Source organism: Onychomys torridus, chromosome 4, assembly GCF_903995425.1.
Source record: "Onychomys torridus chromosome 4, mOncTor1.1, whole genome shotgun sequence".
In the NCBI taxonomy this organism is placed as follows: Eukaryota; Metazoa; Chordata; class Mammalia; order Rodentia; family Cricetidae; genus Onychomys; species Onychomys torridus.
In genome coordinates, this window is record NC_050446.1 from 139,369,222 (window position 1) to 139,393,783 (window position 24,562).

Consider the following 24,562-nt stretch of genomic DNA (forward strand, 5'->3'; position numbering starts at 1 on the left):
AGGCAGGAGGAGGCTTCTGGGCCTGTCCTGTCCCTGCTCAGTTGTTTTTGCAAGTACCTGACGTTCAGAATGTCTGTCGTTCGTTAGTGCAGCGGGACAGCCTTGTGCAAGGAATTCTGCTCTTTGTCCTTCACATCAACTTCCTCCTGCTCTGCCTCCTTCCTACTTCTGCACTGTCCTCCATAACCTTGTCGTTTCGTGGTTGAAGAATGGAATGTTCGGAGTTCTTCTTTTCTGCTTTCTCATCATTTTTAAGATTAACATACAAAATAATGGTTTCATTGTGACATTTCATGTATGTGTCTTTATAATTCTCGTTTGTCCTCTCCCCCATATCCTGTCTGTCCCCCAGCTTGTCCCCTTCTTCCTCAGTTTGTACCCCTTACGCTTTTTGTCAAAGCATGCATTCCTTTTCTGTATTTTCCACTTCAGCTCTTCTTTCCTCACCACAGCCCTCTTCTAATTCCGTCACGGGCATGTGTTCTGCCTTTCCTCTTCCCAAGGTGACTCTTGTGTTTCAAGTAAATAAACTGCTTGAGGGACGGTGAGATTGCAGTCCGTAAGTAGACTACTTTAGTGAGTGAAAGAGCACATCGATCATCTGTGTATGTGTCCCTGGAGCTAGGCTGGGAAAGGTGTCAACTTCCTCGGATTGGGAGGGTGAGGGGTTCTTCTTATTGTGAAACACTGTTGAGAAGATTTCTGTTATTTTTAGTAAAGAGTTGATTCCACATTCATGAAAGTAACCATGAATATTATTGCTTTATAAACCATAATCATATGAGACATGTGCTTTGAACCATTTTTTTTTGGAGCTGAGGACCGAACCAAGGGCCTTGCGCTTGCTAGGCAAGTCCTCTACCACTGAGCTAAATCCCCAACCCTTGTTTTGTTTTGTTTTGTTTTGGCTTGGTTTTTTGTTTTTGTTTTTTGGGTTTTTTTTTTGCTTTGAACCTTTTATTCAGCTGATTCTAGGTCACTCTGAAGCCTGTATTGAAACCTCTCGCCTTGGTCTAAAGGTACCTAGCTGTCTTAAAATATCTGAAAGGGAATAGCTGTTGGTTGGTTTGTTTGTTTTCCAAATAGAAACATCATTTTTAAAGTTTTTGAAGAAAACTGACAAATTAAGTCTGACGGCATAAGCTGTATTTCTTAAATTTTCACTGAACAAGGTATTATTGTATCTTTTCACATCATCACAGATTCTTTCATAAATGCTAATGACTCCCTGATAGTCTGCTTTGTGTGGGGAGTAGACTCATTATTAATAAGAGGAATGCACTCTCAGCTGGACGTGATGGCTTATGTTTGTTACCCCAGCACTTGGAGGACTTAGGCAGAGGATTGCTACAAGGTGATGCCATCTAGACTACAAAGTGAAACCAAGAACAAAGCATCAGTAATATGCTTTATTTAGAAAAAAAGAAACATGACTTCAATAGAGGTATTTCAGAGTGGTGAGCCGTTCTGATGTCCAGATGGCTAGGTTTCACAGCTCTGAATATCATGAACAGTAACTGCAGGTTTAATAACTCGGTGCATTAGATATGGATGTTAATAGATGTTATCTATCCGTAAATCTTTGGGCTGAGGTTTTGTAAAAATCTTTCTGGATCTGGAAAAGTCTAAGAAACATGTATGTGACAATGCAGGTTGCTAAAGGTAGGTGATTTTTGACTTCCGTGGTTTCCTTTTGTGGGAACTAAGCCAAGTGCTTTCGTTCTGTCTGGGTTTGCACAGTACCTTGTATATCAGGAAGCACTTGGCAGGCAATTGAGCACTTAGGAGTTTCATGTTGATATGGACTTGCTGAGTGAAATCTTGATTGATGAGGCTGGGTTATTCTACACCTTTGTTTCTTTTCACAGGCAGTGTTTTCCTCAGTGCTATTTTTCTTGCCTTAGCAACATACCAGTCTCTGTACCCAATCACCTTGTTTGCCCCAGGACTTCTCTATCTCCTCCAGGTAAGCACTTGCTGGTGCCAGTGCCTGAGTGATACCTAGACATGGCCTGGTCCTTTCTCGAGGTTAGGGGGAGGAATGGCATGGGGTACTGCCAGTGTTGGAGCCAGGGAGCTAGCTCAGTGCTTGGTGTTTGCCTGGCACACCGAGGCCTGGGTTCAATCTCTGGTGCTACACACAAGACCAAGCAGCCTTAAAAACGTTGCTGGGATTGGGTCTTCCTGCTTCTACCTGAAAAGCAGACGGTTGTGAAACAAAGAGGCTGGACAGCACTAAGTTTTGACTGCGTCTGTCATTGCAAGTATGTAGGAGCAGTTCGCTTAGCACGTCTGCAGTTGGCATCCACTAAACACTGGGTACTTCTGTCTTTCACCTAATGTACATAGACCTCTTTGAGCTCATTTATACGTGTTTTTTTTCTTAATAATAGCACTTGCCTTATAAGGTTCTTACAATGATAATATAAAATGGCAATATTTTTAAAATAAAGATTGATTTATTTTTATGTGCATTAGCATTTTGCCTGTATATATGTTTATGTGTGGGTACCAGATTCCCTGGAACTGGAGTTACAGACAGTTGTAAATTGCCTTGTGGGCACTGGGAATTGAATCTGGGTCCTTTGGAAAAGCAGCCAGTGCTCTTAACCACTGAGCCACCTCTCCAGTTCCCTAAAAATGGCAAATTTTAAATAGTGTCTGCTGTTTTCAGTAAGCAGTTGACTCCACACTAGTGGAAGTGATGGTAAGTCCTTTTTTGAAGCATGAGGCACCAACCAGTCTTATACCATTGTGCCTGGCTGACTTTGGCACTACTTTGGGATGTAGGCCACTTTGCCATGGTAAGAAAATAGTGAATGGTCGCTACAGACCATAGTAATGGAAGAATACAAAGTGCTGACATTTATGGAGAATACCTTTCATATTAAGCCCTCTGTAGACATCATTTTAAAGAACTTTATGGGGCAGATTGTATTATTAGCCATAGAGTAACTAAATATATTTCATTTAGACACGTGAATTAAAACTAGAATGTTAGGAGGTTCCCTTACCTAAACCATCAGATGACAGCCCTGAGCTGTGAGCTCAGGCAGTCTGACTTGGCAGTTGCTTTCCAACTGTCTCTTTTTTCAGCTTGTAAAGAATGTACACCTCAGCCAGGCGGTGGTGGCGCACGCCTGTAATCCCAGCACTTGGGAGGCAGAGGCAGGCGGATCTTTGTGAGTTTGAGGCCAGCCTGGTCTACCGAGCGAGATCCAGGAAAGGCACAAAGCTACACAGAGAAACCCTGTCACGAAAAACCAAAAAAAAAAAAAAAAAGAATATACACCTCAAGCTTGGGATGTAGCTTCATAGTAGAGCACAGCAGTCAGCATTCATGAAAGGCTCTGGGATTTATCCTTAACGACTTGCCCTACCCCATAAAAAAGAGCACACATCAAATCAAGAGACAGGCATTACACACAGGACCCAAATGGAGCCAAATTCATTCTTAGAAGAGAAGTTTTGCTGGAGGTATGTAGTTGGCAGCACTGGGGTTCAAATGCAGAAGAGTCTGGTTTATAGGCTAAGGCAGACTACACCTCCACTCTCTAAGAGAGGTCATGTGCTTATTATTTTGTTTCCTGGTAATATAGAATCATACTGATGTACACAGTGGTAAAGATTAATTCTTTTGTTTGTAGAATTTGAGATACCTATTTATTGTTAGTAGTGTGTGTGTGTGTGTGTGTGTGTGTGTGTGTGTGTGTGTGTGTAGTAGAAATTTTTTTTTCTTTTCTGCTTTTTTGAGACAGGGTTTCTCTGTGTAGTTTTGGTGCCTGTCCTGGATCTCGCTCTGTAGACCAAGCTGGCCTCGAACTCACAGAGATCTACCTGGCTCTGCCTCCCGAGTGCTGGGATTAAAGGTGAGCCAACACCTTTAATCTTTTCTTCTTTTTTTGTACTGAGAATTGAATGTAGGGCTCTGCCCACAATAGTCAAGTGCTCTACCACTAAGCCAGATCCTCAACTTTTTTTTTTTCACTTTTGAAAAATTTGAAATATCTACTAAATTACCCTGGCTGGCTTTGTACTTACTATATAAGCCAGGCTTTCTCAGTAACTGGAATAACAGGCTTGCATCACCAGGCCAGTTTGAAATTCATTCATCTTTTATTCTTTCCTTTCTTTCTTTTTCCTATGTACCTTCCTTCTATCCTTATTTTTGGTATATGCATGTGTATGTGTGGTCATGTGTTGGTATGTATGTCTATGTGGACATCCAGAGGCCAGAGGAGAACATTGAGTATTCTGTTTTAGTATTCTCCTCCGTTTTCCCTTGAGACAGGGTCTCCACTGAACCTGAAGCTAGGCTGGTTTCCAGAAAGCCCCATGGATTGTCCTGTCTGAACCCTAAGTAGTGCTAGGGTTACAGGTGTGTTTGCAGCCATGCCAGGCTTTTTATGTGACTGTGGAAATTTGAACTCGGGGCCTTATGTTTGCACAGAGAAAGTAAGAGCTCTCATCTTCTGAGCCATCTCTCTGCTATTTTCTAATTGGATCCAAGGCTGTGAAATGTTTTTTGTTTTTTGGTTTTTTTTTGCTGTTGTTGTTTTTGTTTTTTGAGACAGGGATTCTCTGTGTAGCTTTAGAGTCTGTCCTGGAACTCGCTCTGTAGCCCAGGCTGGTCTTGAACTCAAAGAGATCCGCTTGCCTCTGCCTCCCGAATGCTGGGATTAAAGGCGTGCACCACCTCTGCCTGGCTGTGAAATGTTTTATAGTTATGATATGTAAACCAGATGGTTTATCAGGAAGCTTGAGCTAGCCTGTGGTATCACCAGCATTATGCACAGAGGAGTGAACTGTCTCCCTGTCTGTCAGCACTGGCTTTTCAAATTGGATTTGTGGTTGCTAGTTTATATGGTAAAGTTTTGTTGTTTTGAGTTTCTTGTTGAATCCAAGCATTTCTACTTGTATTTGCTGTGTGCGTTTTGTGTGTGTGTGTGTGTGTGTGTGTGTGTGTGTGTGTGTGTGTTTGATTATGTGTAGGTGTACATGCCTGTGCGTGTACATGTGGAGGCCAGAGATCCAAATGAGGTGTTCTCTATTGCTTTCTACTCCCCCCCCCCCCCCCAGATAGAGACTCAGTATATAGCTCTGGCTGTCCTGGATCTCACTCTGTAGTCCAGGCTGGCCTCAAACTCAGAGATCCGTCTGCCTCTGCCTCCCAGTCCTTGGATTACAGGTGTGTGCCACCAAGCTTGGCTTCTTTCATCTTTTATGCTTATAGTTTATCCTTTAGGAACTCTGACCTGGGGCCAGCAAGGTGGCTCATCTCCTAAAGGTGCTTACCTTCAAGTCTGATGACCCAGGTTATATCCCCAGAATGCAAATGAGGAAAGAGAACCACTTCCCACAAGTTGTCCTCTGACTTCCACATGTACACTGTAGCACATGTATGCACATATACATACACACAAATAATATATACATGTAATTGAAAAAAATGTAAAACGAAAACCTGAGCCTAAATGTAGCAAGATAATGTATCATTTCAATGTTTTTTGCATACTTGAAATTTTTCAGAATAAGAAAAGGGGAGTGGGGGGGAATAGGATAGTTTCTGACATCGTGGTTGGACACTCTTGGCCTTCCTCTTCAGTTCCCTCAATTATAAGCTAGGATAATGGGCCAGCAAGGTGGATCAGCCTCTGAAGCACTTAGCACATAGGCCTGACAACCCGAGTCAGATCCCTGAACCCACAGGGAAGAGGAGACCTCATTTCCCAAAGTGGTCTTCTGACTTCCACACACATAAGCATGCTGTGCTTACATATCACACACATGCACGTGCATGCACGCATGCACACACTAATAATAATGATAAATAAAAATTTTAAATGGGATAATAGAACCTGTTGAAAGGGTTAATACATGTTGTGTATCTAGAGTACAGTCTAATGAGCGCTTGGTAGGTGTAGTTATTTAGTATTCAAATGGCAAGGATGTGGTCACGGAAAGGACATCGTCATTAGCTTGTAAATATGAGGAGTGGTGAGGGAGAGGAAAATTACTTCTTCCTAGAGTCAAAGGAACTGTAGAGTTAGTTTGTATTTTCTCTTTTGACACCATCAGCCTTCCTCCATGGTGCTGCTGGAGTTTCTAGAGACTGTAGAATGTAGATAAGTGGGCAAACTAGTGTCCCATCAGCACCAAGAGAAAGGCTGTTTTTCTGTTCTCTCAGGAGACATGGGGTCAGAAGCAGGGAGGCTGCATCTGGCTCCCTGGTGAGTCACTGATGAAAATGATAGCTTGAGCCCATCTGGTCCCCTCGCCCAACTCTGCTCTTCCTTTGACCTTGGCTTGGAGCCTAGTTTCCAAATTAGAGAGGTGCTCACAGTGTTCTGATCTGATAGCACGCAGAATAAAACAGAGAGCCCAGTATGCACAGCACTGGAGTCCACAGTGAAAACAAGCTGAGCTGTGCCCTTCGTGCTGATGCGTATTTGTAACTAGCACTCAGGTCACTGAGGCAGGGGGATTGTCATGAGTTGGGGTCAGCCTGATTACATAAAGAGGTCCAGGCTAGCATGGGCTACATAGCAAAAAACCAAAACAAACATACAGAAGGGAAAAAGAAGATAAGGAAAAAGCTTGACTGTGATGCTGGTGAGGGAGACTGGGAGAGGGGTTCCGGGAGCTCCTGGCACAATCCAGGAAGTTTTCTCTTCCTTCTTCCTTTTTGTTTGGGATATTCTCTCTCTCTCCCTCTCTCTTTCTCCCTCCTTCCTTCCCTCCCTCCCTCCCTCTCTTTTAGGTTACAGTCTTCTATATGCTTTGCTGGACTTCAAAGCATCTTAAAATATGGAACACTTCACGAATGTGTGTGTCATCCTTGCACAGGGGCCATGCTGACCTTCTCTGTATTGTTCCAATTTTAGCGTATGTGCTGCTGAAGAGAGCATTTTTTTGGAATTCTTAAAGCCTTGGGTTTGACACCCTGCTCTCTTTCAATGACACTGAAATAGACACTGGAAATACCTTGTAGAAGCTCTTTTGATTTTTTTTTTTTTCCTTTGATACAATCTGACCTCTTGAATTGAGGAAGTTAAGCCCATGACTGCCATAGTGTCTTGGTCATTTCATGATGCCTCACGAGGGAGTCAATCCCATCAGGTTTTTCTTGACAACTGCACCCTTCCTTCCCAGGCCTTCTTCAGGAGGGGCCCTTATTTAGAAACTTTACTTATCCAGAGGGCCTGATCCAGTTGGGGGCTCCTCAGCTATTGGTTCATAGTTCATGTGTTTCCACTAGTTTGGCTATTTGTCCCTGTGCTTTTCCAATCTTGTTCTCAACAATTCACACTCTTACAGTCCCTCCTCTTTCTTGACAATTGGACTCCTGGAGCTCCACCTGGGGCCTGGCCGTGGATCTCTGTATCCGCTTCCATCAGTCATTGGATGAGAGTTCTAGCATGACAGTTAGGGTGTTTGGCCATCCAGATCACCAGAGTAGGTCAGTTCAGGCTTTCTCTCGACCAACTGGATCAGGCCCTCTAGGTAAGTGAGACAGTTGATTAACTTGAACAGTTTGGGAGGCACTCAGGCAGTGGGACCAGAACCTATCCTTAGTGCATGAGCTGGCTGTTTGGAAACTGGGGCTTATGCAGGGACACTTTGCTCAGCCTGGGAGGAGGGTACTGGACCTCCCTCCACCTGCCTGGACTGAATCTACCAGGTTGAGCTGAATCCCCAGGGGAGTCCTTGCCCTGGATGAGATGGGAATGGGGGGGCGGGCTGGGGAGGGGTGGGAGGGAGGAGGGAGGACAGGGGAATCTGTGGCTGATATGTAAAATTAAATTAAATTATAAAATTTAAAAAATACAATAAAAAAATAATAGAAAGAAAGAAAGAAACTTTACACCCTCTCCATTTCCCTAACTGCTTTCTGTTGTTTGTTCTGCATCCAGAAGGGCTCAGAGCTGAGGTAGCAGAACTGTTAGCCTTTTCCTTTTTACAAATAGACAAAATATAGGGCAAAGCTTGATCATGTATTTATAATTCACTATTCTGAGGTATCCTTGAACTCCTGATTCTTTTGCTTCAATAGTCAGCTGTTCTAGCCTTCTTGTTGTGCTCCAGGCTAGTGAGAGACCCTGTCTCAAAAGGAAAAACAGAAAGGTGAGCAGTGCCTGAGGACAGCACCAAAGTGGTCTGCTGTATTCACGTGCACACATATACACATATGTGTGCACAGTCACAAAGACACATATATACAAAAAAGGAGTGGGAAATGCAGATTTTTTTTTTCGAGACAGGGTTTCTCTGTGTAGCTTTGGTGCCTGTCCTGGATCTTGCTCTGTAGACCAGGCTGGCCTCGAACTCACAGAGATCCGTCTGTCTCTGCCTCTCAAATGCTGGGATTAAAGGCAGGAAATGCAAATTTTAAATGAATTTTAAAAAAATTCAGCCTTTTTCATGTATATATGTGCATGTATTTTTGTTTACATGTGTGTGAAGCCAGTGTCTATGCAGATGCACATGAACACATGTGTGTCTGTAGACGCCAGAGGATGATGTTAGATGATTTCCGTGATTTCTTTCCGCCTTATATATTGGGGCAGGAGATCTCACTTGAACCCATAGTTCCCCAATTTGGTTTATCTACTAGGTGCTTGTTGCAGATATCCCTTGTCTACATGCCCTGAGTGCTGGGATTACAGGCATAAACCACCTCACTGGTTCTTGTTTTAAGATATATACACCCTCAAACTGGAATTTTTAAATAATACTAATAATATCCCACAAGTCATACTACTACTAACATATTTAGGGACAATAATTCTCAAACTGCTTGGTGAGGGCTTCCTGTAGTAGAAAAAGGGAATCCCTGCCACAAGCTGGTTAGCTAGACTGGCCAAGCGCTGCTGGGCGGCGGTGGTGCACACCTTTAATCCCAGCACTCAAGAGGCAGAGGCAGGTGGATCTCTGTGAGTTTGAGGCCAGCCTGGTCTACACAAAGAGATCCAGAGCAGGCACCAAAACTACACAGAGAAAACCCTGTCTCGAAAAAAACCAAAAAAAAAAAAAAAAAAGATTCCAGGTGCTTAAATAGAAAATCATTGTTTGGTTTCAACTCCCTTTAAAGACTTGGTTCTGATAACTAGCTTTTCCCTTTTCATGTCATGAAAGAAAATCGTTTCTATGGAAATATTTTAGAGCATTAGGAGAAGGAAATTAATTTCTCTCCTGTTGAAACTTGAGTTAGTTAGTTCAGTGGAACACTAGCCTAGTGTGTACAAGGCTCTGGATCAGTGTCTAGCCCTGAAAATAACCTCTCCCTTCTCTAGTAAGGCTTGGCTTTTCTACTACAGGAAGCCCTCACCAAGCAGTTTGAGAATTATTGTCCCTAAATATTTATATATGTTAGTAGTAGTATGACTTGTGGGATATTATTAGTATTATTTAAAAATTCCAGTTTGAGGGTGTATATATCTTAAAACAAGAACCAGTGAGGTGGTTTATGCCTGTAATCCCAGCACTCAGGGCATGTAGACAAGGGATATCTGCAACAAGCACCTAGTAGATAAGCCAAATTATTATTTAAGTATTTTTTAAGTATTATTTTAAAAATTCCAGATTGAGGGTGTATATATTCATGAAGCAAATCTGGCCACAGATAGGTTTAGTTCATCTTAGTATTTAATTTTAGAAAATAAGTTGTGAGTGGGATTGGGAAAATGGTTCAGTGAGTAAAGCACTTGCTGTGTAAGTGGAAAGGCTTAAATTTGTGTCCCCAGAACACACATCAGTTCAGGGTGGGCACAGCAGACCTTGTGTAATCCAGCACTTGGGACACAGAGTAAGGAGGTCCCTGCAACAAGCTGGTTAGCTAGACTGGCCAAGCCATGAGCACACGATGAAGTGAAAGATCCTGCCGAAGATAATATATAAGGTGGAGAATGATGGCAGACATCCAGTGTCAGCCTCTGCCTTTCACATGCACATAGCTGACCCCACCCTTAGGTGTAAGCATGCATACACACAAATACATGGGTAGTTGTATTTTTCAAAGTTTCCATTTCTGGCTTTTTAAAAATAACTTATTTTTAATTTTATGTGCATTGGTGTTTGCCTGCATGTATGTCTGTGTAAGAGTGTCAGATCCCCTAGAACTGTAGTTACAGACAGTTGTAAACTGCCATGTGAGTGCTGGGAATTGAACCTGAATCCTCTGGAAGAGCAGCAGGTTCTCTTAATGGCTGAGCCATCTATCAGCCCCACCATTTATGGTTTTTTATACATGAATGTATATGTGTGTTTGTGTACAAGTACATATATGCACATGGTATGGTGGCCAGAGGACAATCTGGTGTTCATCAGGTACTGTTACATTTATTTTTGTTTGTTTGTTTTGAGACAGGGTCTGTCACTGGCTTAGAACTCACCAAATAGGCTAGGCTAGTTAGCCAGTTAACCCATGAAATCCCCCTGTCTCCACCTCCTCAGAGCTGGGATTACAAGCACTTACCACCACACCTAGCATTGATTTGCATAGATTTTTGGAATCAAACTCAGGTCCTCATTTTGCAAGGCAAGCCTCTCACTGATATAAGCTATCTCCCCAGCCTTTCTGGCTTCTTTTGAAGAATTTGAAGATCTGCCTCTTTCACATAGAGCATCCCCTCCTAACTTTGACATAGTCCCCATGCTTCATCTCTGTCACGCTTGTGACCTGTTCTTCCCATAGATACTTGATTTGTGGTTTGTTTGTGTCTCTGTATGCGTGCACTTACTCAAAGGTCTAGAGACAATGACTGGCCCATCCTAGTGCCCATACTGTAATCAGGAGTTGCCATTTACCCATCAAAAGAAATGAGTTTCCTAGAGAAACGGTTGCTTCCAGCACAGGGTGATCATAGAATGTTGTGATATCAGATAACAAGCCACAGCAGCTACTGAAGTCATCCCAAGAGTATTCAAGATCCAGCTGAGGATTCTCCTATTGACCAAAGGTGGATTCAGTAGGATAAGAATTCCTGGAGCTAGGGACTGAGAATGGAGCTCTGTTGGTAGAATACTTGACTTGGGTTTCATTTCTAATGCATTTCTGTAGTCTCAGAACTGGGGAGGTGGAGACAAGAAGATCTGAAGCTCAATGTCATTCTTAGTGAGTTTGAGGCCAATCTGGGTTACATTGAGACCTTATCTCAAAAATCAAAACCAAAACAAGGGCCATGAAGATGGCTCAGTAGGTAAAGGAGAAGCCCGATGACCTGGGCCCCACATGGCCGAAGGAGAAGGCCAATTCCTGAAGTTGTCTTCTAACCACCTGTATCTCACATACACAAATAAATAAATAGATGCTATTAAAACAATAAAGTGAATGGCTCTTGAAGGATACCCAAGGTTGACCTTAACACACACACATATGTACACACATGCAAACATATACACACACTACCAACAGCAACAAATGAATTTCAGTGTGCAGGGCATGGTAGTTCATGCCTATAATCTCAACACTTGAGAGGTTGATGCAGGAGTATTACTTTAATTTGTGGCCAGCCAGGGCTATACAGCAAGACCTTGTCTCAGCCTAGCGTAGTGGCACACAGTTGTAATTGTAACCCTTGGTGGGAGAATCAGGAGTTCAGGGTCATTCTTTACATAGTGAGTTGGAGGCCAGCCTGGGCTACATGAGAACCTGTCTCAAAAGAAACAAAAACTAAAAATTATATTTCAGGTGCTGGAGAGGTGGCTCAGTGGTTAAGAGCATGTACTGCTCTTGTAGAGTACCAGCACCCATACTGGTGGTTCACAGTTGTCTGTAACTCCAGCTCTAGAGGGATTAAACACCTCTGGTTTTTGTGGGCACCTGTACTCACTCACATATGAATACCCACACACAGACATACACATATGCATATAACTAAAAATAGAATAAATATTTTTTGGGGGTTGGGGATTTAGCTCAGTGGTAGAGCGCTTGCCTAGCAAGCTCAAGGCCCTGAGTTCGATCCTCAGCTCAAAAAAAAAAAAAAAAAAAAGAGTAAATATTTTTATTTTATATACTTTTATTTCATGTGCATTGGCATCTGTATGAGGGTGTTGGATCCCCTAGAACAGGAGTTACAGACAATTGTGAGCTACTGTGTGGGTGCTGGGAATTGAACCCAGGTCCTCTGGAAGAGCAGCCAGTGCTCTTAACTGCTGAGCCATCTCTCCAGCCCAGAATAAGTCATTTTAAAGGAAAGATTATTCAAAAACAATGAAGAGTTTCAGAGCCAGACGGCAACATGCCTGTGTTCTCAACACTTCAGAGCCTGAGACAGAAGTAGTGACACAAGTTTAAGGCTAGCCTGGACTACATAGATGGGCCAGCTGTGGGTACAGAGTGAGTCTTAAAAAAAGAAAAGAGGAATTTCACTTATACCTTGCTGTGTAACAGGAGTAACCCTGAAAGATCAAACAGCTTTAGTTTTATCACTTTATCATTTCATGGCTGGGTTCCCCAAGGGATTTATTTTAAAAATAAAATTGTGCCTGGAATTTAGTTCAGAATTTATAATTACAAGTTTGTTAAGTAAAAAGCACTTGCCATTCAAATGTCAGCAATAGCACATTGGAGTAAATAGGTACTAAGAACAAGTTAGCAAATAGAAACTTAGTTATTATTTATTTTCTGCCTTCTGCCTCCACCTTCCAAGAGGGTTGCAGGCATATACTCTTACATCTACTTTATGAAACTTCATTTTAAGTTATTTTTAAAATTATTTAATTTAAAATTATTTTTAAAACATATTTGTTAATATTTACTTTTATATGTATGGGTGTTTTCCCTCCATGTATAATTTCTGCACCACATGCTTGCAGTATTCGTGGAGGAGAAAAGGGTATCAGATCCCCTGGAACTAGAGTTAAGGATAGTTAGAAGTCACCATATGGGTGCTGGGAATTAAACCCAAGTCCTTGGAAGAAACAGCCAATGCTCTTAACCACTTAATCTCTTTAGCCTCTGATAGAACTTTTTGTGATAATGGAAATGTCTACCTACCTACTCAGTACAGTAATCACATGCACACAAAATATAGTAGTCACATAATATACAGTAATCACAAAATACATCAGTGAGAAAGTACAATAGTCATAAGCCACATTTGGCTGTTGAACACTTGCAAAGTGCTAGTGAGGCTGGGTGGTGGTGGTGCAGCCTTTAATCCTGCACTCAGGAGGCAGAGGCAGGCAGATCTTTGAGTTGGAGGCTAACTTGTTCTACAGAGTGAATTCCAGGACAGCTAGGGCTACCCAGAGAAACCCTGTCTCTAGCTCCCCGCAAAGTGCTAGAGAGGCTAAAGAAATGAATTTCATTTGTATTTTTTATTAATTTAAATAGTCGCTGGACAGTGGTGGTGCACGCCTGTAATCCCAGCACTCGGGAGGCAGAGGCAGGTGGATCTCTGTGAGTTCAAGGCCAGCCTGGTCTACAGAGCTAGTCCAGGACAGGCTCCAAAGCTACAGAGAAACCTTGTCTTGAAAAACAAAAACAAAAACAAACAAACAAAAAAAAAGTCACAGGTGGCTTGTAGACAGCACATTTAGGGGAAAAGATGAGTTATAAGAAAGGAGATCTGTATTGATGCAAGAATAAAGATGAGCCTGGGTGGAGCAGGCTCCTTCCCTGCTTTATATTTCATTTGTTCTGTGACAGTCCTGAACTTGTGTGCAGATAATAGAATATGTGTGATATGAAAGTGGAAGGGAGAATTTTCCGGGGAAAGTAAGAAGCAGCCAGAGATGGACATGGGTAGAGGAGAGGGCATCCGAGATATGAATTAGAACAAAGTACCGTGACATATGTGAAATGCCATAATGAAAGGTGGGTATGATGGTGCACACCTGTATCCTGAGCCCATGGGAGAGAGGCGGGTTTGGTTCTCAGCACCCTTATGGTGGCCTTACAACCGTCCACAATTACAGTTCTAGGGGATCCAACACCTTGCTCAGCACCAGGCATGCACATGGTACACATACATACATGGAGGCAAAACACCCATACACATAAGTAAACCTGTAAACAAAGGAAAATGCCGTAAGGAAACCTATTCTGGGTTTTAAAATAATTATAATTTTGTATGTTCTATAACTTTAGTTTTATTTTAATCTTACTTTTTTTTTTTTTGAGACAGGGTCTCACTCTGTAGACTAGGCTGACCTGGAACTCATTTGATAGCTCAGTCTGGCTTTGAACTCTCAGCAATCCTCCCGTCTCAGCCTTCCAAGTATCAAGGTGCAAAGGTATGAGGCACCATGTCCAGTTCTATCCCAGAACTTGATGCAGGTGAATAAAAATCTGTCTTGTGTGAGGCTTCCTGCAGGTAGTCCGGCTGTGACATCTGGCCAGCAGTGCTTTTGAACACATTCTGTGTTGTTAGGTGTGGTACGCTGCACTTGTTCACCTCAGCTTCCCTAGTGCACTGTGTGTGTGAGTGTGACACAGTGTCCATGTGGAGGTCAGAGGTCAACTTTCAAAAGTCAGTTCTCTCCTCCCATATGGGTCTTGGAGGTCAAACTCAGGTCATCAGGCTTGGCTACCTGGGTTTTTCTTGTAGTTAGTACCTTCAGAAAGATAATTTGAGATTATACAAGTCTGTTTGCTTTCAGAATTTCACCCACTAGTAGTTTACTTATTTTTTGAGACAAGGACTCACTGTCTAGCCCAGGCTAGTCTTGAACTCTCGGGAATTCTCTTACCCCAGCCTCTGTAACACTAAGAGATTATAAGTGTGAGCCATTATATGTACCTTCTGACATGTCCTTTGATTTTTTTAGCTTTTCTTTCTTGTGATTTAACTTAAAATCCCCTTTGTTTTGTTTTTTGTTTTTAAACGGGGTTTCTCTGGGTAATCCTGGCTGTCCTGGAACTCGCTTTGTAGACCAGGCTGACCTCCACTTCACAGAGATCCACCTACCTCTTTCTCCTGAGTGCTGGGATTAAAGGTGTGTACCACCACTGCCCGATCAGTTATTTTTAAACAGGATCTCAAAGTAAAAAGAAATAAAGATTTTTTTTTAACCATTTTATTTCATATTTGCTTTTTATGGGAAGAACAGGGACTAGGTCTCATAGTATAACTCTGGCTGGCTTGGAACTTGATATGTAAACCAGGCTGGCCTTATTCTGTCTGCCTCTGCCTCCTAAGTGTTGGGATTAAGGATGTGTGCCGCCATGCCAGGCTAATATTTGCTCTTGATGTGTTTATTGAACATTATAGATAGAGCCAGTAACATGGCTCACTGGGTGAAGGCACCTGCTGAGCCCAGCAGCCCTGAGTTTGCTCTCTGGGACCCACCTAGTGAAAAACCAGAATCAGCTCTGTTAACTGCCTCCTGACTTCCACATGCATGCTGTGGCATGTGTCCATGTGCTCCCCTCATACCAAAAATAAATAGAATGTACTTTATAAAGTCCTGTGGGTTTTTTTTCTTTCTGCCTTGGGATATTATGATTTCAGTGTATATCCTTTCTTTTGAGTTTTTATAATTACACTTAAAAATGCATGTGTGTGTGATGGCACACACACATGCCCGCGAGGAGGTCAGTACACAGCTTGCAGGACTTGATCTCTCTTCCACCATATGGATCTTAGGGATTAAACTCAAGTCACTAGGCTTGGCAGCAAGTGCTCTTACCCACCAAGCCATCTTGCCAGCCGGTGCATGTCCTTCTAATATGTTTCATAAAATGTTTATGCTTAAATTCCTACATATGTATAAATAATACATAATATTGTTGGCTGTAATTTCAAGGTAGCATAAACACTTTCGTTTTCTGTTGATTATCTGGCAGACGTCTGTGAGAGCCTCATGTGTTTGAGGTTTAGCTGTGCTGACATATATAGGTGCAGTTTATACAGCACCGCTAGTGCGCCGCCATCGTCCCATTGCTCCATAGTTCCTGCTTTCTTCCGGTGTAGTGAGTATCTTCTCGGTGGCATTTTGTGCACGGCTCCAGGAGGAACACCTGGAATAGTGTTAGTAGGTCTCAGGCAGAGGATGTGTTCTTAATACCTTTTCCAAAACACTTGTTTTTTGTTTGTTTCTGGTTTAAGAAAAGAATCAGTGCCCGGTGGTGGTGGTGGTGGTGGTGGTGGTGGTGGTGGTGGTGGTGGTGGTGGTGCAGCATGCCTTTAATCCCAGCACTCAGGAGGCAGAAGCAGGCAGATCTCTGTGAGTTCGAGGCCAGCCTGGTCTACAGAGTGAGTTCCAGGGCTGCATAGAGAAGCCCTATCTTGAAAAAACAAAAAACAGAAAGGAATGAAGGAGCCAAGTTGTAAACCTATATGTCATGGCTTGATTTTATAGGAGAGGTCTTTATGTATAAGCTGATTGCTGTTTTTTGTCCTTGGTGTCCCTAAATGTCCTATTCTGGCCTCTCTCCTAGCGCCAGTACATCCCTGTGAAAGTGAAGAGCGCAGCCTTCTGGATCTTCTCTTGGGAGTATGCCATGATGTATGTAGGAAGCCTGGTGGTGATAGTCTGCCTCTCCTTCTTCCTTCTCAGTTCCTGGGATTTCATCCCTGCCGTTTACGGCTTTATGTAAGTACAGACTTCACGAGAGATTTCTATAGCTCCTTGTGGAGTCTGAGGGAGAAGACTGACTATACAGGCAGTCTACAGCAGGGGTCCTCATGTTTTAAGATGCCTCCGAGCTCCTGACATCCAGATTCCAGCCTATCCCTAGGGGCTCTGATTAAGTAGGTGTGAGATAGAGATCAAGTTCTATTTCTCAAGTACTCTTGGCACTGAGGTAGTGCAGGGCACACATCACCTCTGCAATTTGACACATTTGGTAGTTATTAAAGAGTGCTTCTGAGGCTCAGTGAGTAAAGGCACTTGCTCCCAAGCCTTGCGACCCGAGCTGGCTCTGTAGAACCACATGGTGGAAGAAGAGAACAGACTCCCACATGTCTTGGCTATTGGAGACAGGTATGGTGGCGTATGCCTTCAATTCCAGTACTTGGGAAGCACAGGCAGGCATCTCTGAGTTCAAGTCCAGCCTGGTCTACAGAGTGAGTTTCAGGCCAGCCAAGGCTACATAATGAGACATTGTCTCAAAAAGACAAAACACAGAACAAAACAAAAAGAAACAAATAAACAAAAAAGCCAGTAAGATAAAAATAATAAAATTATAAACAAATCAGTTTCAATATTGCTTTTTTTTTTTTTCAAATAAAATATATGGTAGGGGTAGCAGATAGTACTCTTGTCACTGCCCAGCCTAGCACCCCTTGCTGTCTTCCTCCTTTGAAAGACACACATACACACACACACACACACACACACACACACACACACACACACACACACACACACACACACACACACACACACACACACACACACACACAGAGAGAGCTCAGGATGTAGCCCAGTGGTAGAGTACCTTTCTAGCATTCTGAAGTCCTATGTTCCATCCCCAGGACTGGAAAACAAAAACAAAATCACACATATTTGTTTTTGTGCATTTGTGTGTGTGTGTGTACACATAGGTAGCATGGACTTTTGGAATAGCCAGTAGTGTGTGTGTGTGTGTGTGTGTGTGTGCGCGCGCGCGCGCGCGCGCTCACACATAGGTAGCATGGACTTTTGGAAGAGCCAGTATTGCAGCCAGTTCTTACATGATTTAACTAAACAAAGGTCTCCTAGATAAACTCAGATTTTTCAAATGAGTTCTGTAGCCCTGGGAAGTTCTCTTGAAGCCCTTGGAAAACTCGGTTGCAGGCTCAGGCATGCAGTTTTCTGGCTCCTGCTGTGGGGATGTGGAGCAAGAACTGGGAGGAGCAGCTCTCAGAGCTTGTTCCTCTGGGCAGGTCTTTGGAATGCTCAAAATAGACTTTGTTTATTTAAGTCTTCTTCCTCCTGCAATACTGAGCTACTCCTGATGTAGAAAAGAGGGGCTGCTCTCTTGATTTGTAGGATGGGTCCTTTTCATTTCAGATTCTTTTAGCTTAGCTGGTTTGGGTTGTTTTACTTGTTTTTGGTTTTGTTTTGTTCCTTCGTGTAGCCTGTTCTAACCTTGAGCTCAGTATCCAACCAAGAATGATTTTAAGCTTTTGACTCTCCTGCTTTTACATTTGGGCTTAATGCAGTCCTGGGGGTCAAACCCAGGGACTTGTGCACGCTAGGCAAGCACTCTACAGATTCAGCTGTACCCCAGTCCTTAGCAAATGTGCATTATAGCTTCTGTTCTCTGCATCTTCAGCCCTTTGTTTTGTAAGTTGTCTGTATGGGGGTAACTAGAGAGCTCCTTACACTACTATGACCTTTAGATGATGCCATCCTTGGTCCCCTAGTAGTGACCCCAAGTCTTAGAAAAAGCAGGGCAAAGCCGACCAAGTGTAACTCTGCTCTTTTCTCTCTCTGTGTTTTCTGAATTCCAGACTTTCTGTTCCAGATCTCACTCCAAACATCGGTCTCTTCTGGTACTTCTTCGCAGAGATGTTTGAACACTTCAGCCTCTTTTTTGTCTGCGTGTTTCAGATCAACGTCTTCTTCTACACAGTCCCCTTAGCCATCAAGTTAAAGTAAGTGGGAGGACCTGCTGCTGATTTCCCCGCCCTCCCTCGTGTGGTCTGAGCTATGCTTCAGACTGGTACCACCTGCCACCAGGCTTTTGGCTTTTTTGATCGTGTGCCAGTAGCCAGGGTCAGCAGTTGAGAGTCACACACAAGTACAGGTTGCAGGGAGGAGGCTTTGGAGTCCTGGGTTCCCTGTCTCACCGAGAGGTGCCTGGGGCCACATTACTATTTAGTCTACTCACCATTTGGGGCAAGAGCAGAGATTATTACACTGAGGATGTTTTTGTGAAAAGTGGTCTGGTTGGATGTTCTTGATCAGCAGCCCAGTTATGATTTATCCCCAGGGATTCCAACTGTGTTATTTTGGAGGCTGGGCATGTACAACCCTGTTTAATCTTTTGATCAGTTTTCCTCAAATGGGGCTTTCTGTGTAGTACACTTCTATAATGTGAGAGCTGTCATGTATTGAACCTTCTTCCCAGGCACCTTTCTAGCTCTGTGAAATGGGTTGATAGCAAACTCAGCAACTTGGAGGCCAGCACTATCTCACTTCCACCATTCAATTTTGTACTTAACAAAATTGTTTCTCAGAGAGATGGAACAGTTGTCCTAGAGTTATTCAGCTAGTAAGCAGTAGAGCTGGGGTTCAGGCACAGGTTTTTCTGACTCTAGAATCTGTGCTCATCTCCTTTGGCCATGCTAAGTTCCCAAGGGGAGCACTTGCAGTGGTCCCAGAAAGTGGCTCAGTTATCCTGGCCTCAGAGCAGCTGACAAAGACCTTCATAAGCAGCCATCCTGGGCAGAGTCAGCCCTGTGCTTGTGCTGAGCATTTTTGAGAGGGATATGTAACTGGCCTTTTCCTATTCACTTCCTTTTAGCTCTTTTTTGTTGTGTTTGTTTGGTTTTTCGAGACAGGGTTCCTCTGTGTAGTTTTGGTACCTGTCTTGGACCTCACTCTGCAAACCAGGCTGGCCTTGAACTCACAGAGATCCACCTGGCTCTGCCTCCTGAGTGCTGGGATCAAGGGCGTGTGCCACCACCGCCCAGCTCCCTTTAGCTTTTGGTGTACTCTCAGAGGGTCCCTGTAGAATGAGCCATGTCCCCTCAACACTGTTGCTGTAAGACATGTGAAGCACTGAGGGAGGACCGTGGTGGCATTAGGAGCTCTGTAGACATATAGCTCCATCACTGACTTCACTTCTCTGAACAAGAACCTGCCTGCAGGGCTGGCTGTGGTGCTGTGAGGATCGTCTGAGACGATGCAGAAGAAACTTTGCACAGAACTCAGTGTAGAAAAAAAAAGGTCTTAGGAGATGGGAGTCATGGCTGTTTATCAATTTAAATCGGTTTCAGCTATTACTAGTTTAAGGCCCCCAAAACTCCACTCTTGAGAAAGGCATGGTAGTTGCCTGTAACCCTAGCATCCAGAAAGTGGAAAAAGAGGATCAAGAGTCCAAGGTTAGCCGCAACCATATAGTGAGTTGTAGGCCAACCTGTGCTACACGAGACCCTATCTCAAAAATCAAAAGAGAATTCTGGCCCCTGAAGAGTTAAAAATGCTACATGTAACTTGCAGTTCTCTTTTTGGACACTAAGGGTGTACATATTGCTCTGACCAAATTGTCAGTGAGCGAGCCATCAGCCAGCAGGCACTTTCTGTCCTGGGACATGTTGACAGGAGCCTTTGCTGGGAGAGGCTGCCTGATTTCTTGACAAGCAGTCATCATTTAGGCTACTAATAAGGAATGCTGACTTAATTTGCTTTCTTGCTTTGGTTCCTGGGAGTCAGGCCCAAAGCTAGTAGATAGGAGTAGCTATTGATGGGCAGTGTCCCTGTAAACTGGTTTGCTGGTGTTTGTCTGGTCTTCCTTGCCACCTCTGGGAATTTCTTGATCTCTGCTGTTTTCTGCTCTGCTACTGGGGCCTGGCCATCCATGCCTTCTGAGTAATAAGTCAGCCTTTGCCTGAAGTACCCCTAGGGAGTACTTTTGGTTTGTGTGGTGGGGTCAGGAGTCTCTAAGAGTGGGACTGGTCCCTGGCTAATCTCTCTGCATGTTTGTCTTCCCTGCCCTGTTCCAGGGAGCACCCCATCTTCTTCATGTTCATCCAGATTGCCATCATCTCTATCTTCAAGTCCTATCCCACTGTGGGAGATGTGGCCCTCTACATGGCTTTCTTCCCTGTGTGGAATCATCTCTACAGATGTGAGTAGTCTGATTCTCCTCACGGGATAGATTCCAGTCCATCTGTCTAACTCTTGGGCGAAACAGCTGGGAGAGGGGAGCTGATGAGCATTTACTGGGTACCTCTTGTGCTAGCGGCACTGAGAAAGAGGAGGCAGTCTGCGTGCACGTGTCCGTGTGCCCCCTGTGCTGTGTACAGTGATAGAAATGTAGATAACTACCATTCACAGAGCACTTGACTGTGCACCTGACCATTGTCAGTCATTAGCTCCTTTGCCCGTTGCATCAGCCCTTGAGGTAAGTATCTCTTATACAGATGAGAAAACGGAGGTACAGAAAGGTAGAGCCACTTGTTCTAGGTCCTGTGACTTCGATGAAAGACCAGGACTGAAGCCTAGCTCTGAGCGCCTTGCCCAGTGCTGTCCTGCCTTGACTTCTGGAATGATGGCCATAGTGTGTGTACTGATGTGTATTCCAGTAGAATGGCTACTAATATTCAGAGACTAGGTTTTTTCTTGTTTTCTCCCCTACTTCCAGCTTTTTGAAATAGGGTCTCATGTAGCCCAAAAACTGGCCTCGAGCTCGCTATGTAGCTATGAACTCCTGATCCTCCTGCCTTTACCTCTCAAATCTGGGATTCCAGGAGTGTACTTCAATGTACAGATTTCGTTCCTTGTTGCTTTTTGTTTGAGACACAGCCTAGACTTTAGCCTTGGCTAGCCTGAAACTCACCATGTAGCCTCAAATTAGAAGCAGTCATCCTGTCTTAGCTTGCTGAATACTGAGATTACAGAGTGAGTCATGGTGCCAGCAGAAACCAACATTTTCATTTAAATTCAAATATAGGACGCAACACATGGCCAGACTTCCTATTGGACAATGGCCAAATTTCCTGTTGGACAAGTGCAACTGTAGCTTTGGGCTTCGAACACCAGACTTCCTATTTCCTGCAAAGATCCCTCTCAGTTCTACCCATCTCTCCGAAGATGGCTCAGAAGTGTCCTGTGTGCCTTAAGCCCCCAATCTTTCCCTCATTTGGCCCTTACCCCCCACTCCTTGGTAGTTCTGTTCAATGTCTAGAGGCTCCCTTGGGGCAGATATCCTTTGCCTCTGTGTTTCCAGCACCCACCATGGATTCTGACACAAAACTGTCAGCAAATGCCTGTAGAAGGGCTTTTAAAGGAAGCAGAGCCCAGTTACCCTGATTTTCTGTCTTCCAGTCGGAGCAGTGGCACACAGCCAAGTGTCAGAAATGAACCCCAAGTGCAAGCTTCAGGGGAAGGTAGTGTTGTTGTTTGGGGCTGTCTGGGTGTCAACCAGGAAGTGAAACCGACCAGCTGCAAGTCGGAAGCCTGCCTGTAACTGTGGGCCCAGAGTGGAGGTAAACAGCTGAGTGGGCGGGGCAGACCCAGGCCAGCTGTGACTCTTGGTGGAGTGGTGACCAGTCTGAGCTGACTGAGAGGAAGGAGCATCATTTCTGCTTGTGACATCCTCATTTCACAGACAAGAATCACCCAGTGATAAATCACGAGGCAGTCGGACTGTATGGACATGCCATGGTCTGTGGGAGGCTAGGGCTTCAGGCTCTGGTCTTTCCCTCTCTGAAGCAGGTTGTTTTCCTTAGCTGTCCACCCTGCATAGAGTATTGTCCCTTTCACAGGAATTATGCAGGAATCTCACATTGCTGAATTTAGCTTGTCTGTGTCCCAACTACCCTGGCAGCTGTTGTAGCTTTTCTGAGCCTCTGACTTTTCCTTTTCCATCCATCAGATGAAGAAAGTATCCTGGTGAGGGTCCTTAACCCCAACACTTAAAAGGCTGAGGCAGGAGGATAGCAATTTTGAGTTTAGCCAGAGCTACATAAGGGAATTCCAGGCCACATAGGAGGACCTCTCTAAAAAAAAAAAAAGTATCTTTCATGGATATTTTTTAAGTTTGAGAAAAAAAATATTAATAGATTAATAGTACTCCAGCTATCCTCAGTAGTAATTAACCAGGGTCATCTCCTGCATATTTCCACCATCAAAGCTTCAGAGTTAGCAGCCAGAGACATTGAAATAAATATATATTTTTTAAAACTTGAAATAAATTGTTTTATGCCCACAGGGATGATGAGGCAGAGAAGGAGGAGGGAGTTTCCAGAAACCTGGATGATCTAATAGACTCTATTAAGTAGAGGCTGTTACTGATTTGGCAAGGAGTTTATAGACACAGCTTATCTGAAGCTCCTGCTGAGAGTGGTAGCCGCCACATTTGCCCTGTACAGGGACTACTCATGTTTGGAGCACCTGTTAGGGACCTGTCATCTTAGTTATTATACTCATAAATGTCTTTAGCCCTGGGCCTTGGGACCTCTGAGTAGACTCTTTTGTCTTCTCAGATTTTGTGAAGCCTCATCCTAGTTGAATATTGTTAATGTTGTAGGATGTCCCATTGAAACACTAGCTGTTGATCAAACACAACAAGTATTGATCTCCGCACTCCCACCTCACCTGTTTTCTTGTATTGGCCAGTGGGGAAGAAAAGAATAGGTCCTGCTCTGGGTATGACTCTCAATCTCACTGGGCGATAGTGGTGCACACCTTTAATCCCAGCACTTGGGAGGCAGAGACAGGCGGATCTCTGTGAATTCAAGGCCAGCCTGGTCTACAGATCAAGTTCCAGGACAGTCAGAGCTACACAGAGAAACTCTGTCTTGATAAAAACAAAAACAACAGCAACAAATAAATAAATAAATCTCAGTCACTGGCTTCCATAGCCTTGGGTCAGGATGAGTCAGGCAGATGCATACTTGTGGTGTTAGAGAACAGCCTGCTGGCAGAGCTGGTGCCAGCCTGCAGTGGTCCAGATGTAAACAGGGCTGGAGTTGAACATGTGTTGTATTTCTTTTTTGTTTTTTTAATTAGCTATTGTGTAAAGGTAAAAGAATGTTGACTAAAATACAAACAAATAAGCATTATGCTTAAGTTCTCATGTATCTAGCTTGTAATTTAAGAAAAGAATCATCTCTTTGACCTTTGAAACCCCCCTAATTCCTCTATTAGCCTCCTGATGAGACCAGATACTTTAAGTGACATTTTATTTCTGAATGTCTGAGGTTCGAGGGGGAAAGGGCCTTGTCAAAAGTTCTGTTCTTCAGTGTGGTGCCACAGATTGGATAAGCTACCCAGTGAATGTCTGGGGAACTTGACTCCATCTGACCTAGCAGGTCTGATGAAAGGTGTAGGCCTTGGTCATCTCTGACACCTCTTGGTGCCTGGAACAAGCTGTCCTGTGCCCCAGGTCCCCAGTTCCATCTGCTCTGGCATAGAGTTTTAATCTCCCAGCCTTCCAGCCAGCAAGAGTGAGTAGCAGTTCCCTGTTCCTACAAAGGTCACCCCTGGCCTGAATCCAACTGGACGCCGGTGAAGGTCTTCTAAGCACACTGAAAGTGTCTTTGCTGCCCAGAGACAGCATTTGAACTCCTTCCTTTTTGTGCCAGTCTCTTTGATGTCACCTCATCAGAGCCTCTGTCTCCAACTGGGTCACAGCACCAGGACCACTTGGGCTACCAGGCCCTGCAAGTTTTATTCTAGACATAATACATGTTCTTTTCAGCCAAGGTATTTATAGAGGATGAGAAAGAGCTGCTGAGAATTGGAATATGGGATTGCTATGGAGGGAGGAGTAAGCAGATCTGTTCTCCTTTCAGTTTGTGATGCTGCTTGATGATAACAATATAATACTACTCAGTGTAAACATGGCTTTCCCTGGGCTCCCTAGTCCTGAGAGAGAGGAAGAGGCACAGGCTTCCCTGGCAGGTCTCAGGAGACCTGAATCAAGGCTTTGGCCTATCAGTGTTGACCATCCGGGACT

The 24,562-nt window shown here is 43.9% G+C and overlaps 1 protein-coding gene and 1 non-coding gene across 3 annotated transcripts in view; one reads left to right on the forward strand and one right to left on the reverse strand.

The window, feature by feature from the left end:
- Pigu (phosphatidylinositol glycan anchor biosynthesis class U) overlaps positions 1–24,562 on the forward strand; it is an 88,809-nt gene that overhangs the window by 43,153 nt on the left and 21,094 nt on the right. For both annotated transcript variants that reach the window (XM_036184861.1, XM_036184863.1), the window contains 4 exons: positions 1,869–1,966; positions 16,388–16,542; positions 18,387–18,530; positions 20,604–20,728. In XM_036184861.1, coding sequence (XP_036040754.1) covers positions 1,869–1,966; positions 16,388–16,542; positions 18,387–18,530; positions 20,604–20,728 — 522 coding nt within the window. The remainder of the gene's footprint in view (positions 1–1,868; positions 1,967–16,387; positions 16,543–18,386; positions 18,531–20,603; positions 20,729–24,562) is intronic.
- LOC118583356 lies at positions 6,802–6,908 on the reverse strand. The gene has a single exon (XR_004944927.1). It is a non-coding gene; the product is annotated as a U6 spliceosomal RNA (small nuclear RNA).